At 37.7% G+C, this 16,488-nt stretch overlaps 1 protein-coding gene across 2 annotated transcripts; it reads left to right on the forward strand.

Moving 5' to 3' along the window:
• Nucleotides 1-2,806: 2,806 nt before the first annotated feature.
• On the forward strand, nt 2,807-16,488 carry LOC131318105 (vicilin-like seed storage protein At2g18540). 2 transcript variants are annotated; one of them, XM_058347919.1, is made up of 12 exons: nt 2,807-3,167; nt 4,700-4,847; nt 5,990-6,085; nt 6,630-6,706; nt 8,984-9,057; nt 10,069-10,129; nt 11,243-11,310; nt 11,408-11,489; nt 12,803-12,886; nt 12,982-13,059; nt 14,266-14,385; nt 16,098-16,488. In XM_058347919.1, exons 1-12 carry the CDS (start codon nt 3,000-3,002, stop codon nt 16,272-16,274), a joined length of 1,233 nt encoding a protein of 410 aa, XP_058203902.1. In that variant the 5' UTR covers nt 2,807-2,999; the 3' UTR covers nt 16,275-16,488. The 2 variants fall into 2 exon arrangements, with proteins under 2 accessions (XP_058203902.1, XP_058203904.1); XM_058347921.1 differs by lacking the exon at nt 5,990-6,085 and having other exon boundaries at nt 2,811-3,167.

A 16,488-nucleotide genomic window follows, 5' to 3' on the forward strand; every position in this document is an offset into this window, starting at 1 on the left:
GATTCTCCACCGGGTGAGTACCCTGATAGTAAGTGGGAGGCCGTGACTGGTGTGCCCGCACTAGTTTCCCCGAGGTTTGGGTTGCATAATCGAGTCCAACTGTGGCTCGGCTGTAGAGCTATTCCTCAGTTATAAAAAGAAAAAAATAAAAATATGTGGTTAATTATGCATTGCCCACATACCGTCTGTGTGATTCTGGTTGATATCTTTAAATTTGTCAAGGATCTATAGCTAGAAGTTCTCTATGTTGCACATGGTATATTTTAAATGTGATGCCAATTTAGTATTGAAAAGTCGAAGACATCCATAATAGTTCTGTTATTATGGAGTTTCAAGTTGTTTAAACAACTTGGTTAGGTTTTTTTTTTTAATATGTTTGGGCAAGCCACATAAATCGGTAAGATGTGCAGATTTTTATTTATTATTACTGGTGCACGTTCAACGTAACCGATGTGTCATAGGCCTATAGTTGACTCTATCGGTAGATTTTATTTCACCTACAATAAACGCTTTTCCACTCCATTTTCATGTTCGGTTCTTTTTCATTTTCATTTTCATCTAAACTTAAGATATTTTCGGAGGTAGAAAAATCTAGTTATTCATCCATGACCAGTTGTACATATTTTTTTGTAGGATGTTTGATGGTCTTTCATGTTGCAGGCACCGAAGGCTTAAACTAGGAGTTTTTGGGCTAAATAAGTTAATTGTTTTTTTTCTCTCTCTTTATTCAAATTTTTTTTTTTTGTATTTTTTTAGTTTCGCATCAATTATTTGTGGATTATTGGTTTGACTTGACAAGAGGAATAAAAAAAGTAAAAAATTATGGTCCAAACATAATTATTTTTTAATAAAAACAAAAAATTTGTCATATTTGTTTATTTTTGTTTTTATTTAAAAATTTTTTTGGGTATCGGTTGTAATTTTTTCCTTTTAGATTCGTCTTGTCGTGATAACACAATAATTCAAAAAAATCGATTAAAAACTAACAAATATGAAAATTTTTAAATAAAAACAAAAAAATAAGCCAATCATAAATTACTAACCTAATTTTATTTTATTTGGCACTAATTTTGTTTTAGTGCCAAAGGGCTTGTAGCCAATGGTCTTTCCTGGTATTCCCACGAGAGAGGCGAAGATTTGAGCCCTGTTGTGGACGTGTGTGGATGCAGGTATATAAAACAGTCTCTAACCTCCGTGGACAGTGTTGTTGGGGTGTTCAGACAAATAAGCCAAAGTGGCTTATTTTTTGTTCTTATTCAAATTTTTTTCGTATCACTTGGCTTATTGTCATTTTTTTAAGAATTATTGCATCCTCACGATAAGAGGAATCTAAAAAGTAAATTTTTTTGACTAAAATCCAATTTTTTTTTGAATAAAGACGAAAATAAATCAATAAGCCAATTTTTTTGTCTTTATTCAAAAAAAATTGGATTTCGGTCAAAAATTTTTACTTTTTAGATTCCTCTTGTCATGAGGATGCAATAATCCCCAAAAAATTGATGATAAGCCAAGTGATACGAAAAAAATTTGAATAAGGACAAAAAATAAGCCACTGTGGCTTATTTGTCCGAACGGGCAAGAGCTCCTCTAACTCCTGTTGATGTATAACGTGTGGCAAAGAGAAAGAGGTAGTAATTAGTACCAGAGATCCACAAGGGGTTCAAAGACTACCCATAACTCTATACCACAAACGCTTTGCTTCAACCTTGGCCTCCTACTAGAAAAGACTAGAAAATAACAATGGGCTAGGCTACATGCCCTTTGGCTTCCTATAACTCAATTTACTTTGACCTTACGGCTCCGTTTGTTCCGATGTAAAATGTTTTACGATGTAAAATGTTTTTTTAGAAAACAAACTTCAAACTTTTATTTTCCTATGTTTGATTGACACAATGACACTTGAAAATATTTTCAGTAATCAACGAAACAGTGTAGAGAGAGAGAGATGGCTTAAACGGTGGAGAGATATGAGAATATCGGAATTGAATGCGAGTCAGGACTAACGATCGAGAAAACTGAGCAGTAAGAATTTGTAGTAGAACGCAACAGGTTCATTTCGGAAAATAACTTACAAAAGACTTAAGGGTAAGTCATTTTCATCAAATTAATGAAAAATATTTTACATGTAAAATGTTTTCCTCATTTTTTACAAAATCAAACACTGAAAAATAGGTAAAACATTTACCATAAAATATTTTACGTTCAAACAAACGGAGCCTAGTTGGGGAAAATTATACTGTAATGCTTTGTTTGGATTTTCTGGAAGAGAAGAGAAAGAAAGGGAAAAAAAAAATCAAGAAAGAAAGCAGAGGAAAAGTTGGAGAAAATTGGAGGAAAATTGTAGTATTCTTTTTGTTTTCTCCCTCAATTTTTCACAAGGATCCAAACAAGGGTGTGGTCAACATGATCGCAACCGTCGGATAAAGTTTTTAACGATTCAGATTTGTTTTGATATTTTTACCCGTAAGAATATTTTTATCGGCAAAAATATCAACTGATTCGAACCATTAATTATCCATATGAACGGTTCAAATTGGACTACACGGGCTTTCGGATCCAATTTTTTAATATTCCTTTCTCTTCCGCAAACTTTCAAACGAGTTGAGTTTTGTTTACCCTTCACCTAAGAGGGTGAACACTACTATCTTTTTAAGTGGTTGAAATATTGTGGATCCATCACAAAGTGATATCATGCTTATAAAAAGATATATTGCATAATAAATTTAACACCATTTTTGTGATAGCATCCATAGCATTTAACTAATAAAAAAGAGGTTAATGATCGACCTTTTTTTTTTAAAGAAGGTGAACACTAAACAACCTTACACAATCCGAGTCCCTCTCGCACTGGTGCTTGTCCAGTCGACAAGGCAAGGAATCCCTCAATCCATATAAAACCCCATCGAACAGTCTTCAATTCCTAGTTGGTCTCTCTGCAATTCAATCAATCGAGAGAGAGAGAGAGAGAGAGAGTAGAACGAAGTTGGATCGATCGATCAATGGCGGGGGTATCACTCCAGTGCGGGGACTGCGGGACCCTTCTGAGATCGGTGGAGGAAGCCCAAGAGCACGCCGAGCTCACCAAGCACTCCAACTTCTCCGAGTCCACCGAGGCCGTCCTCAACCTCGTCTGCTCCTCCTGCGGCAAGCCCTGCCGCTCCAAAACCGTAACCAAAATCTCATCTTATCTGTATTTGTGTGTGTATATATGTGTGTACTATATGCCCGGGGCACCCGCGATGCACGTGCAAACCATACAACGCACTAAGAGAGGACAAGTGAAAACTTCTTCAATTGAGATAATCCGTAGTGAAATCCGAGATGTGAGAGTAGAAAAGAGGGGACAAGACGGCTTGAGACCTATAAGGTCTCAGGTTCAATTCTCCTTGCCACAACTCTTGGGGCCACCTCACGCCGTAAAGTATATGAAATGGCTATGGGAGGGGCTGTAGGGATTAGTTCGAGGTGCGCGCAAGCTAGCCCGGGGCACCCTGCCTTAACAGAAAAGAAAAAGAGAATTAGTGTGGCATTTTTTGTTTTGTTTTATTCTAGACAGTTTCTTTGGGAGGTTGAAGGAGTAGTTTTGGGGAAAAAGTGCAAGCTAGTCTCAAAATTGACCGTTTACACCATAAAAGGTGTTCCCTTTATGCTAGTAATGCTCTATATAATAAAGTTGCAACTCTTTTTTTTGCAAAAAGCACGAGTAAGCCTCAAAATTGATGTTCACACCATAAAAGTTGTTCCCTTTACCATAGTGATAGATATGTACATACTACATATAACGATACATATATGTAGTTTTGGTTTCATGATTTTCGTGAACATGAATGATAAAGTTGCCTCTTTTCTATAATGGTGTAAGTTTTTAGATAAATTTGGTGGTTTACAATCGAATGACATTTAAACCATAAAAGGTGTTCCCTTTACGATAGTGATAGGTATGTACATATAAAGATTCATATATGTAGTTTTGCTATCATGATTTTTCAGGAATATGAATGATAAAGTTGCCTCTTTTTCTTTAGTGTAAGTTTGAGATAAATTTGGTGGTTAACAATCGAATACGATATCATAGCAGGCAATAAATTTGTATTCCAATCTCACTGTCTAGCTGATAATTAAGACGGTCCATCTCAATGGGTAGTGGGTAAGATAAGTAATGCTGAAAAGTTTAGAACTTAGATACAATATTCATATATCTCCATGTACTTCCTCACACAACATGGATACCCATGCATATATGTTATTTGGATTTCAGGGTTTCCACGATGACGTGAATACCAAAGTTGCATATTTCTTTAATAGCTTATGCTTCTAGATAAATTTGGTGGTTAACAATCAAATACAGTCTCGTAGCAGGCAACAAATTTGGGTTCAAATTTTATTGGTTAGCTGATAGTTAAGAGTTAAGACGGCCATGATAACAATCTCGCATTGGGCTATGGGTAATAGTTGCACTGTTCGCTTATATCACATATTTCAATGCACTTCCACATATATACATATTATCACACAGTTCAATGCAATTTTCAAACTTTTTCCATCGTCAAATGGCTGTTTCCTACTTGAATGTTTTGCTTCCTTACACAGACAAATCTGGCAGACATGAGGGGTGATGATGAGAATGTAAATAGTTAAGTTTTTGGATGAGTTGGCGGTTACAATCTAAAATATTTGTTGTTTGTCTTGGGTTGTTTAGGAGAGTGAATTGCACACAAAGAGAACTGGGCACACTGAGTTTACAGACAAGACTTTGGAGGCAGTGAAGCCAATAAGCTTGGAGGTTGCGAAGGGGGATGCGGATATGGAGGAGGCTGATGGTGCAAGTAGTAGTAATCAACCTGAAGGTATTGTCGAGTGTATGACGTGCTTTGTGTTTTTTAGCTGGCAATGTGATCACCGGTTTATAATTTGTTTACAAATGCTAGATGTTTTTGGGTCTTTTGTTTACGATGGTTTGGTGGCCCAAGTTTGGATTCTTTCATTGCCCTAGTTACTTATGCGTATTTTCACCAAGTAACACACTAAATGACGAAGAAGCACAATGAGAAGTGAAAAAGTTGTTGTCCTATTAGCATACAAAGACTTATGTATGTTGTCTAAAGTGGAGTTGGAAGCTAAATCTGAAATTATGCTAAAGAATTGGATGCCATGAATTTAAAGGAGCCGTTCCACTAGATAACAAGAACCTTTTCGTAGTTGCAAAGAAAAAGAGCACCAAATACTTAAACAAAGAAACTCCTTTGAAGACCCACCAACTGTTTTATGTAAGAAGTATCACTCTGGCCATAAACAACATTCTAACATGTAGCAGTTACTTTGTTGGAGTTTGCCAGTTTATTTGAGCGTAATATAGTCTGTTATGTATTAACTTCTTGTGGTAAGAAACCATGGTATTGTTTAGATAAAAGCATGAGCGCAAGGTACAACAACGTAGAATGTATTTTTTTTTCCAAAGCATAGTTTTAAAAGGCTACCAAGGCAGATAAAGAAGCTATACAACTGTCAGTTTTGTATACATTTTCGATAAACATATGAAAATTTGGTGGACATTATATTAGAATTTAGAGGTCTGTTCCACGAGGTCCTATATTTTGAAGTCTTGCCACCCTGATACCTCTTGACTCGAGCACTCTTTTTTCTCTATGTTCCCTTACCTTGTTCAGTTAGTCTATTTGTCTCTCGCCGCATGTTGACAATGTCACACGCCAGGGTGAATTTTAGCTTGATAAATATTGTTGCGGCTATTCCCTATGAACTTAAGGTTTTGAGATAATTAGTGATCTAACAGCAGCCATAAGTGAAACTAGTCCAATACCTGCCAGACCCTTTAATAGACCTCAAGGAGGTGTAGAAGTGAGCCCGTTATGGGAGATTAAAACTGATGGCTTGTGGTTACTACTTGTTCTGAAGCTTTATTCTGGATTTGTTGGATTGGGAGGAAGGTGCACACATTTAAATAACTAGATTCCACTTGTTCTATATATAGAGATGGTTGTTCCTGAAGTTGACCAGAAGCTGCTTGAGGAACTTGAAGGAATGGGATTTCCCAAAGCAAAGGCGACCAGGGCACTTCATTTCTCTGGTGAGGGCATTGAAAGCTTGCACCCTAGTTTTTCTTTGTTGAACTATTGTTGACATTGTTTTGCTGACAGTTTTTCCCCTGAACCACTTAAATTGTGCTCTATTTGCCCTTAACGCTGTTCATGTTTTATTAACATAGGTTATGTGCCATGGTTGCTGGTGTAGCTTAAAGAATCATCTTGTATATAATTCATGCATCTTTGACCATGGGCAAGTGGAATCACAATTACTGCCATGACTGAAGGATGAATAACTGCAGTTACATATCCTGATATCAGTACATGCGAAGATTGGAAGAATGAGTTTTAAGCTAATAACCATGTTACAGTACCTACTCAATTACAAGAAAGGCAAACTAGTCAAAATTATAGCTTGTGCTATTTTTATGGTGCATATTAGTGTAAAAGGTCATGATATTTTTAATCTATAAATTTTCTTGAGATAACTTGTTTCTAGACCATGCATTTTGTATGATTTAAGTTTGTGAGATCACGAGGATGTTTTGCTTGTTCTCTATATTTTACTTCATTTTTAAAATTTTAAAGGTAACGTTAGTCTTGAGGATGCTGTGAATTGGGCGGTTGAACATGAAGATGACGCAGATATAGAGGAGATGCCAAAGGTATGGGTTTCTTTCATGATTCTGCTTTTTTTATTGCTCAAAATAAGATCATAAAAGATGTCCAAGTATCTTGCTACCTGGCATTTTGACCTACCTTGACCTGAAATTCGTTCATTTGTATATCATGTGACTTCCCGGATGATAGTAATCTATGATGATGGGGTTATGAAGTTGAAAAACAGGGATGGCGGGCCACGGGAGACCTATAGAATGACTGTAGAGTGGTAGAACTTGAAGAGCTGGCAGTTTTCACCAGGGGTAAATAACCTTGAATCTTTTGATTGTACGGTGATTACTTCTTGTTGGGATTTTTTACCAGACTGAGGGGCAGGCTTGTGGAAGAAAGAAACAGAAGCTAAGGACAGGATGGAGAATAGAAAGATTGAGAGACTCTTGGGCATTTCTGTGAGACTGTAAGGCTTCGCTTTCCCCCAATGTGCTTAGCATTGTTTTGGGGAGAACTTAATGGGGGAACTTTTAAGTCTGACTTTTAACTTAACGAAAAAGGAAAACAAAACATTTTGGGTAGTGGAGGAGACTGGTGTACGGGTTAATGTCTTAGAGAGCTCCTTTTTAGCTATTTCGAATAGTTTTTGTTGGGGAGTTTTAATCCCATTCTCGATCCTTCTTGGACTTAAAATAAGGAGGGAGGATTGCATGCAGAGGCACACTCAAGTCAGCCTATCCATTAATAAGTCTGGTAGACCGTAATCCTGTTCGTTAGGTGTATTACTTATTAGCAAACCTGGAAAGGGGAATAAATGAAGATATAAAGTATGTCAACCAGTCCTAAACATTTACAAGTTAAGGCCCTTGATTAATCCGTAGCTAATCCTAAAATTCTGGTTTCCATCTATCATTTCTGGGACCTAAAATGGGTCTATAACATGATTTTAGGAGTGACGTATAATTTTAGGAGTGACACATTTTCTTGCATGGCTGTTTTTTCACCCTGAATAAGAGGGCTTGTGGGGCGTTGCTCTATTGCTCGAAATCAGAGGCAATAAGATAGAACCCCTTGGGCGAAAGTTGGGGAGACGGGAGAAAGTCATCTAGGGCCTCAATTGAGAAACTAGATAGTAGGTGAGGAGATTCAGAGATGTTTCCATAGCGTGTGGCATTCACGCACTAACTGGGGTTCCCACTGTTACTACTTGTTGACCTACCTTGGGTGAAGAGTTACAAAAATCGACAAAATGGTATTTAAAATTTTAGGGCAAACTATCCTTGCATATAGTGCAAGGTCAGAAGCTGGGTCCGCAAGCAACCCTTCAGCTTTGAGGCATAAGTTCCTTTTACCTATAGACTTAACTGTTACACCAGACAACAAAAACTTAATGGATTTTCAAAATAATCAAAGAATTCTTTTCAGATGCACAATGTGCACTTAGGAAATGACCCATTTTGGAAATCATGAACCCAGTAGACTCACTCATACATCCAACGTGCATACCGTTGTTGAACATCAAAATCATTGTTCATCATCTAAATCAACCAACACAACGCCGATTAAGATCAATCATAAAAGACGAGATGGGCTTTGCTAATTAATAGAAACCCTAGTTTTGGTAATAGTATCTAATAAAACTTGTAAATGAGCTCATGCTCAAGCCCAAAGCATGACCGCTGGCCTTTTAGCCTATTTTATAGAGTCATCCATTAAGCAACACTTCTGCTGTGTAATGTAACAGTTAAGTCTATGGGTTAAAGGAACTTATGCCTTAAAACTGAAGTGTTGCTTGCGGACCCAGCTACTATGCAAGGTCAGTTGTTGTCGATTTTGGAACTCTTCACCCAAGGTAGGTCAACAAGTAGCTTCTATAAAGTTAGAAAACTCCTCCAGCTTCATAATATAGTAGGTAGATTACATTCCCTGAGAAAGCACTAAACATAACAATATAACTTAAAATTTTGTTTTCGTATGGAATTGCTTTAGATTTTGTGGTTAAAGTGCATTGTTCTCACATTTTATCAGTTTCCTTTTTTCTCACCCAATTTCTCACTGGAATGATTTGTGGGAGCTGTTTACATGCATATATTGTAGATCTGATACCTTGGAAACAATACTTGCTAGTTGGGTAGTATGCTACTATGCTGTGATACCTAGGAAACAATACTTGCTAGTTGGGTGGTATGCTACTATGCTGCAAGTCGATATCCTACAAGCAAGTCTCTCCACTTCTTTGATCCCGGCCTTTTAGATTTTTGCTTGTTGCTCAGACAAAGAAACATTACTTCTTGAAGATTTGACTATCTTGTTTGCTTAATTTTTTTCAGGTGCCGGTCAACAGAAAAACCGAGGCTCCTTCTCTTTCTCCTGAAGAAGTGAAGATCAAAGCCCAAGAATTAAGGTTAACACTTATTTTGTCCTTACAAGTGTAATTGTCGATGTCATTTCTATGCAGTCTGCTATCACTAAAATTACCTTAAGATGCAAACTTTTTGAATATTCTGTTCCCTTACACCTTATTTTCTATCTTCTTACCTGGAATGAAGCTATATCTCTGGATTCTTTCTTCTTAATGATCCTTTATTATTAACTTTTTTCATTTTGACGCTCTTATGTTTAGATACGTTGTTAAATTTTGACATTTAGTATGTCAAAACTGTTCAAATATTGGATCCAGATGCATGAGGAACTTTTGAAACTACCATTCTTGATTGTTATTTAATTGCCATTTCTGTATTTTATCTTGTATACAATATGCTTTTATTGAAGTTCTAGCATTGTATTATACATATTGCAACCTTTTTCGGTTTTTGAAGTTGTAGTATTGGGTGGAAGAGGATGGTCTGGGTGCTGTTGGGCGAGATTAAGCCATAGAAATTGGTCCTCTCATCTTTGTTTGATACATAAGTTCACATTCTCATTAAATACACAAACCACCTTAGATGGGGTGAACTTGTACACTCAAAATGCCAGAACCTATTTATAAAAAGCCGGCGCAAAGGTCTGTTTCCTTTATACAATCTTTAGGTGGTGGTATTAGAGACTTGGGGTTGATCCTACCTTAGGGATGGTTAGTGGTTATAAGAGGGGACTTGGTAGTTGTCCATTTCTAAACTCATACGTATATGCTTTGTCGTTTCTATCATTTGCAAAATTAAGTCTATGCATATGTTAACCATCTTTTTCTGTAAATCGTATTTATCTATTTCATTAGGTGATCATATAATTCAGTATGAAAAATCATGTGGACTTTTGTTTTGCGGTTATTGTATTAAATAAAATCCATGAATCTCATCCAGCGGTTTTCACTATTAAGTGTGTCTCCATTGTATTTCTAGTTTACAGCCATAGTTTTGTTTCAATTGTTCTTGCTTGTATTGTATCGTTGGTATTTATTTTATTTATGCTTCAGGGAGAGGGCTCGCAAGAAGAAAGAAGAGGAGGATAAGCGAATGGAAAGAGAGAGAGAGAAGGTGCTTCTTAGTTTATACTTTGACTGTCTGTATTGCCAACTTGATTTTGCATTTGGTAGCACTCTTTTCCAACTATGGTGCCTCATAGCAATATAGCATTAGTATCGCTAAAGTTACAATGAAATCGCTGAGGAACTTTATGAGAAATATACGATAGCTACTTTTTCTAAAATGGAATTGACCTTTAGGATTGTTGGTTGACAAATGTGTACAAATGTGAATCCTTCCAAAGAATTTCTTGAGTGTTCGAGTTTATACAAGTTACAACCAAGTAAAGGTGGCTGTTGCTACTGAAATGGTTTTCTTTCACATTGCAAAAAATTGAATTGATAGTAGTTCTTTCGTTGTTGCTTCTCTGTCCTTTTCTCCTCTTACAATCTACCTTCCAAGGGATTTACCTGATCTGATTTTTTGAGCAAGTCTATGATTTTCCATAGAGGATAGTTTTTTTTTTTTTCCCCTCTTTTCTTTTGGTAGTGTCATTTTATTCCAGGCCGAAAACCGATACAAGATCCAACAGGGGCATACCCTTCCACAGAGGACAATTGCTCTTTTTGTTTTTGAGCAAATATCAAAGTGGAGTCTGCATATTGTTTTCAGAAATGATATAAAATTGTCTCAATTGCTTATAGATTAACATGATCATTTTGCAGCGGAAAGGTTTCATGTTGGGATCTTCTAACGCATGTCTTTTAATGGATATCTCTGTACAACTTGAATGATAGACACCTCGTGGATCAAATCATGATAACCATGATCTATATCCACCCCTTTTTTGGCGTCTCTAGACCCTAAACAACCCCACTCTAACCTTCAAACAGAAGGATGGTGGTAAGACTATGGAGCTGTTTAGTTTAGTTTTTTTTTTTGTGGAGCTGATTGTAGCTGTTCAGTTCAAAAAATATTCACAGAAAAAACACTATACCCTTTGTACTGGGAAATTTTTCGTTAAATGTTCCAAAGCTACTTGTAGATGATTTTTTTGTCCGTCTCATATGCCAATGCCTACATCGGGAATAATATGATGGGTGATTCTGCATTTCCGATCTTATCTGACCAATGTAGTTCCACTTGCAATGTTTTCCAATGTCATGGTTTCTTTGTTTGCTTCAGGAGAGGATTCGGGTGAGTAAGGAACTTCTTGAAGCCAAGCGAATTGAGGAAGAAAATGAAAGAAAACGGTGCACCTTTATCCTTATCATTTGTTTATATTCTTTTTTGGTGTCACAAGCAGTCGTTGTATGCTTGTGTCAGAAAATATTGTTTTCTATCTCACAGATTGTTGGCCTTCCGGAAAGCTGAAAAAGAGGAAGAAAGAAGAGCCAGGGAAAAAATTCGACAAAAACTGGAAGAAGATAAGGTCCTGATGATTTCCTAGCTTTCTTTTGCATTTACCTCTTTTGATAATGTTTACCTACAATTGGTATTGCTGCATTTGTTGAGCTATTTATTGAGAAATAAGACTTGTTGATGCTAGGATATGGGCTATCTAGACTTTAGAGTTGCAAGAACAATTTTGGTGGCGGTACTTTACTTGTCATGTAATAAGCTTTAACAAGAATTTTGTTTTAATCAACTAGTACCTTGGGAACGAGTTAAGAAAGGAAACAGTGCAGGCTGACCAATATCATGGATATGGTTGAAAAGAGGGTTTCCACTATGTGACCTATATTTAGGAACTGGACTAAGGAAAAGTACCAAATATTTGACAAGAGGGTCAACATAGGACATATGGACAATGACCATAGCAATGGAAATGGTTTAGTACAGGTTGGTGAATGTAGAAGGGAGAAGGAAGGAGGTGATTCTAACTTGTCTAGAAGATTCCTCGCATCCTGCCAGCTTCTCTTATGCAGAGGTTCGCACAGTGGTTGTATGAGGACATTTGTGGCAATGTGCTGTTATATTTGGACTTTGTTGCCTAAAATCTTTGAAATAAGAGAGGAAAATGAAACTAGGGTAACCGCTAGCATTAGAGGTCAAGCTGTACTGGTTTCTTTGTCAATCTTACCGTCAAGACGGCAAACACTTCCAAGAAAGTTTGATGTTGTGATGTTCATGTTGGACACTTGACAGAGACTACTAGACACGTGTTTGCCATGCATTCCAAACATCCCTTGTTTTTTTCAAAAAAAATTCCTTGCAGAATCCCACATTCTTTGAAACGTGGGGAGGCATGTGTCCATCATTTAGATACACATGAAACACTTGCTACATTCAACAAAATAACTTAAGATCCAAAACTAAAGTATATTTGTTTATCCCTCTGCCCTTTAACTCAAGGAGCTCTCCAAAATGGAAAATCGGATATTTGTGCACACTTCTTCCCCTTTTATGGGAAAAGAGCTCAAGACTCTTCTTTCTGACCACTTTTTAATGGACATAATAGTCCTTAACTCCTCTACATGCAAAGTCGCTGCCACCAAACGACTGCCCAAACCATTATCCCCCCTCTGCTCACGCCACACCTCAACTGGCCTCAACCTCCTCAGGTTGCTCAAATTCACCAATCCCAGCCAAATTGCACTGCCAAAACCAATCCCCACCTCAGGTCCTTCTGTTCCTTGAAGTTAAGAAAATGACTCAAGACTGAAGTTAGTGAATGGTTTTGGTTAAGAAGCATGAAATATCCATTTACCATGTTTTCTCAAACAAGATAGGCATGTTCTGCAGGCTGAACGAAGGCGGAAGCTTGGATTGCCGCCAGTAGACCCTGATTCTGCAAAACCTTCCACACCTGTTGTGGAGGAAAAGAAGGTTTGAATTTCATCTGATTGAATTTATGTATATGGGTGGGTGGTTGAATGTAGAAACTAGAAAAGTTGTGTTCTAACGAGCTTACTTTCTTGCAGAGCTCATTGCCAGTCAGGCCTGCTACAAAGGCAGACCACATGAGAGACTGTCTAAGATCACTCAAGCAGAACCATAAGGTAATATTTGACCACTCCATGTACGTGCATAATTTTTTTTTGTTTTCTACAGAGATGATATGTTTATACAAAGTGATTTTGCTGGTTCTGTGGCAACCGCCCTTTCTCTGACTAAAACAAAAAAGGAAATTAATTCAAGAATCACAGAAGCATAAATGAGTAGGCAATAATACAGGTGAAAATGACATGCCAAAATAAAATGAAAATTGGTTTCTTCTCTTCTGCATGAGTCGTTTTTGGTTCTGTTTATGTCTGTAGTACAAGTTCTGCCTTGAATCCTTCATTTCCCTGTGCAATACGTTTCACCTTTGTTATTGTTTGATTTTTCTCCAAATTTCTGCTCAAAATGTTGGAACTGTGCACTCTACTACATTGCTGTGCTGATGTGTGATTTTGCTGGTAAGACTAGATACAATAAATGGAATGAGATATATGGAATGAGATATTGTAGCTGGGGTTCTTGACTTCCTGGCCGGGGGCGGTGAAAGTATATGTATTTACAGATTAGGCAGTGCGACTATCATGTAACAGGATGTGGCTTAGTTGAAAAATAAGATGGTGTAGTTGAATTCCTTGGAAAACTTCAAGAGGTTTTGATTAAACGTGTGAATACATCAGAGAGGATCTTTGATATCTCCATCTCCTTATGTTTAAGATACTCCGCCTTATCTGATTGGAGCCCAAGAGAGAACACAAATGCCTCGAGTGAGATTTTGATATAATTTTTTCTTGGTATTCAAGTAGTCCTGAGGAGTGTTGCGGGGTTCTGGCTGGGGGTCATGACTCATGGGATGCCATTTTAATATATAGGCATTCCATTTCGGGAAAGCGCGAGGAATGTGTCATATAAGTTCTATACTGCGAATGTGTCTAGCCAACTGTAGCCTCCCTTCAATCCAACCAAGTTCCAAAGTTCGCCCTGCGCCCCCCCCCCCCCCCCCCCCACAAAAAAAAAAAAAAAAAAAGAAAAAGAAAAAGAAAAAGAAAAAGGAAAAGGTCCTGAAGAGTATGTACAAACTTAATTACGTTGTCGCAGTTGCTTTTCTGCTAGTTTTGAATTACTATTGAGAGTGTATATGAACCACTTCCCCTCTTGAGCTCCTATTTAGGATGTCAATTCCTTTGTCACTTGAACTGGCTCTTCTTTAATTTGGAAGATTTCAATATTTGGTAACTAACTTTTTCTTTGGTTTGCTGTGGTTCTAGGATGATGAGGCTAAAGTGAAGACGGCATTTAATACTCTCCTAACTTATGTGAAGAATGCTGCGGTGAATCCCAATGAAGAGAAATTCAGGAAAATTAGACTCACTAATGCTACATTTCAGGTAAGGTCTAGTTAGAGCACATAAATCAATATTGTAATTCGTAAACCAATAGATGGTTAACTTATTTCATGAGAGCTGGGGCTATGTCAGGGACGAAGCTATACTATGGCCAAGAGGGACCATGGCCCAGGGACCAACGTTCTAAAAGTCGTTAGGCGCTAGTCGGGCGGAAAAGGGCCACCTAGCACCTAGGCTGGGACAAGGTGCCGACTAGTTGGCTGCCTAATCTAGGCGTTGGACATCCGCCTAGCGCTTAGGCGGGGAGTAGTCAGCCTAGGCGGCCGACTTTTAGAACACTGCCAGGGACAGATTCATGATTTGAACTTCAGGGGGGCGGACTCTTTTAGTTTGGGGGTGCCAACCCTTCTGATTTCGTTGTTTCCTTAAAGACAGTTAATTAACACTGAAGGTTTTGATAATTTTGGGGGTGTAACCCATCACTGCATCGCCCCCCCATGTTTTTAGAAACTCTTCTTCTTCGCCTATATTCATTTCCCTAATAAATTTAGGATGGGCCACCTAGGTTTTAGAAAAATTATTCTTCTAGCCCTTAGTTTTCTCCAGATATGAGAGAATCCAAACTATTTCACATACTATCAATAGCATCTAAATTTTTTTTATTTTTTAATAGCGTCTAAATTCAGTTACAGTACTTAGAAACTTGAATTCATTTATGTAAGGTTATGCTATCCAAGAAAATGTCATGCTAAACTATGGAAATAATGTAGTTAGAAAATACGTGTTCATTTATTTTCCTTCATTGAACTTTTTTTCGTAGTTAGCTTATGTAGTCAACTATGTTCCTGTAGTGATCCACCAAAGCTAACTTAATTTGCTTTGTTTCACTTATCTTGGCCCCAGTAAGAGAACTTTATGGTTCAGTCCCTGGCGTATGTTATTGAGCTTTTTAGCTCATTGTCATAAATTGAAATTAATAGTGACGTTCATTGTGTTGGGATTTTTTCCCCTAAACACTAAACAGTCCCACCCGCAAACGGAAGCATAATCGGAAAAATTAAACACACAATAAACAAGGCACAAAGAGAAACAACCAATATATGTGGTTTCCCAAACTCGGGTACATCCACGGGAGAGAGAAAGCAATTTCAACTATCACCAAAGATTTACAAGTGGGTTTTCAAAGAGATTCTAGGATCTCACACACACCCTAAATGGCTAAATGTATCCGACCAATTACAACAAAATAGTAGTGGAAAGATCTCACCGCTTCCAAACCCTCCAAATCTGCTGCAATACAGAGCCCAAATCAGGAGAGAAATCAGCCCCAAAGAGTGACCCACAAGCTGCTACAAATGGCTTCACAAGAGAAGAAGGATGACTGCCCTTGCTCCTTGTCTTTGGCAGTAGCACACAAACACACAGTGCACTCACGTTTTTCTTCTTCTCTTTGAACTCTAGCACACACAGCAGCAAACCCTTTTTGGTTCTCTCTATGTTCTCTGATCTCAGCAGCTACCACTCACCAAAAACCCCAATAAGCTTCCAAGAGAAGCTAATGAAAACCATGTGCAAGTCATGTGCTCTTAAAACAAATATGTTGCCCACAAAAATAAAATCGGCGAAAACCCAACACATTGTAATCTTTGAACACTACAACTCTTTGCCAAAAAGAGCGTCATGTTTACGGGATTTTCGTTTCTTTTTTGATAGTTATTTTTTTGGTTCATTGATGTTTTACGGTGCCTTGACAGGCTAGAGTTGGTGCACTAAAAGGCGGAGTCGAGTTTCTTGAGCTATGCGGATTCGAAAAAGTTGAAGGAGGGGAGTTCTTGTTTCTACCCCGAGACAAAGTCGATATGGCAGTTCTGAGCTCAGCTGGCACCGAGTTGAATAGTGCGATAAATAACCCTTTCTTCGGAGTTCTGTAATCCCGTTTTCTTGCAATGTGATTGATAAACTGTAAAGGAGACGGTTCTTTTTGTCGTATATTCACATGCATTTGATTGAAATACCTGAAGAATCCTGAACTTAGGTCGGATTACGAGAACCAAGGGGTACGTATCGTTTTCATACATGGAGGGAAATGGGAGTGTCTGTTTAACTTATTAATAGGAGTGAGAATTTGGGGTTTCCCCAGCTCTA

Source organism: Rhododendron vialii, chromosome 2a (genome assembly GCF_030253575.1).
Source record: "Rhododendron vialii isolate Sample 1 chromosome 2a, ASM3025357v1".
NCBI lineage: Eukaryota > Viridiplantae > Streptophyta > Magnoliopsida > Ericales > Ericaceae > Rhododendron > Rhododendron vialii.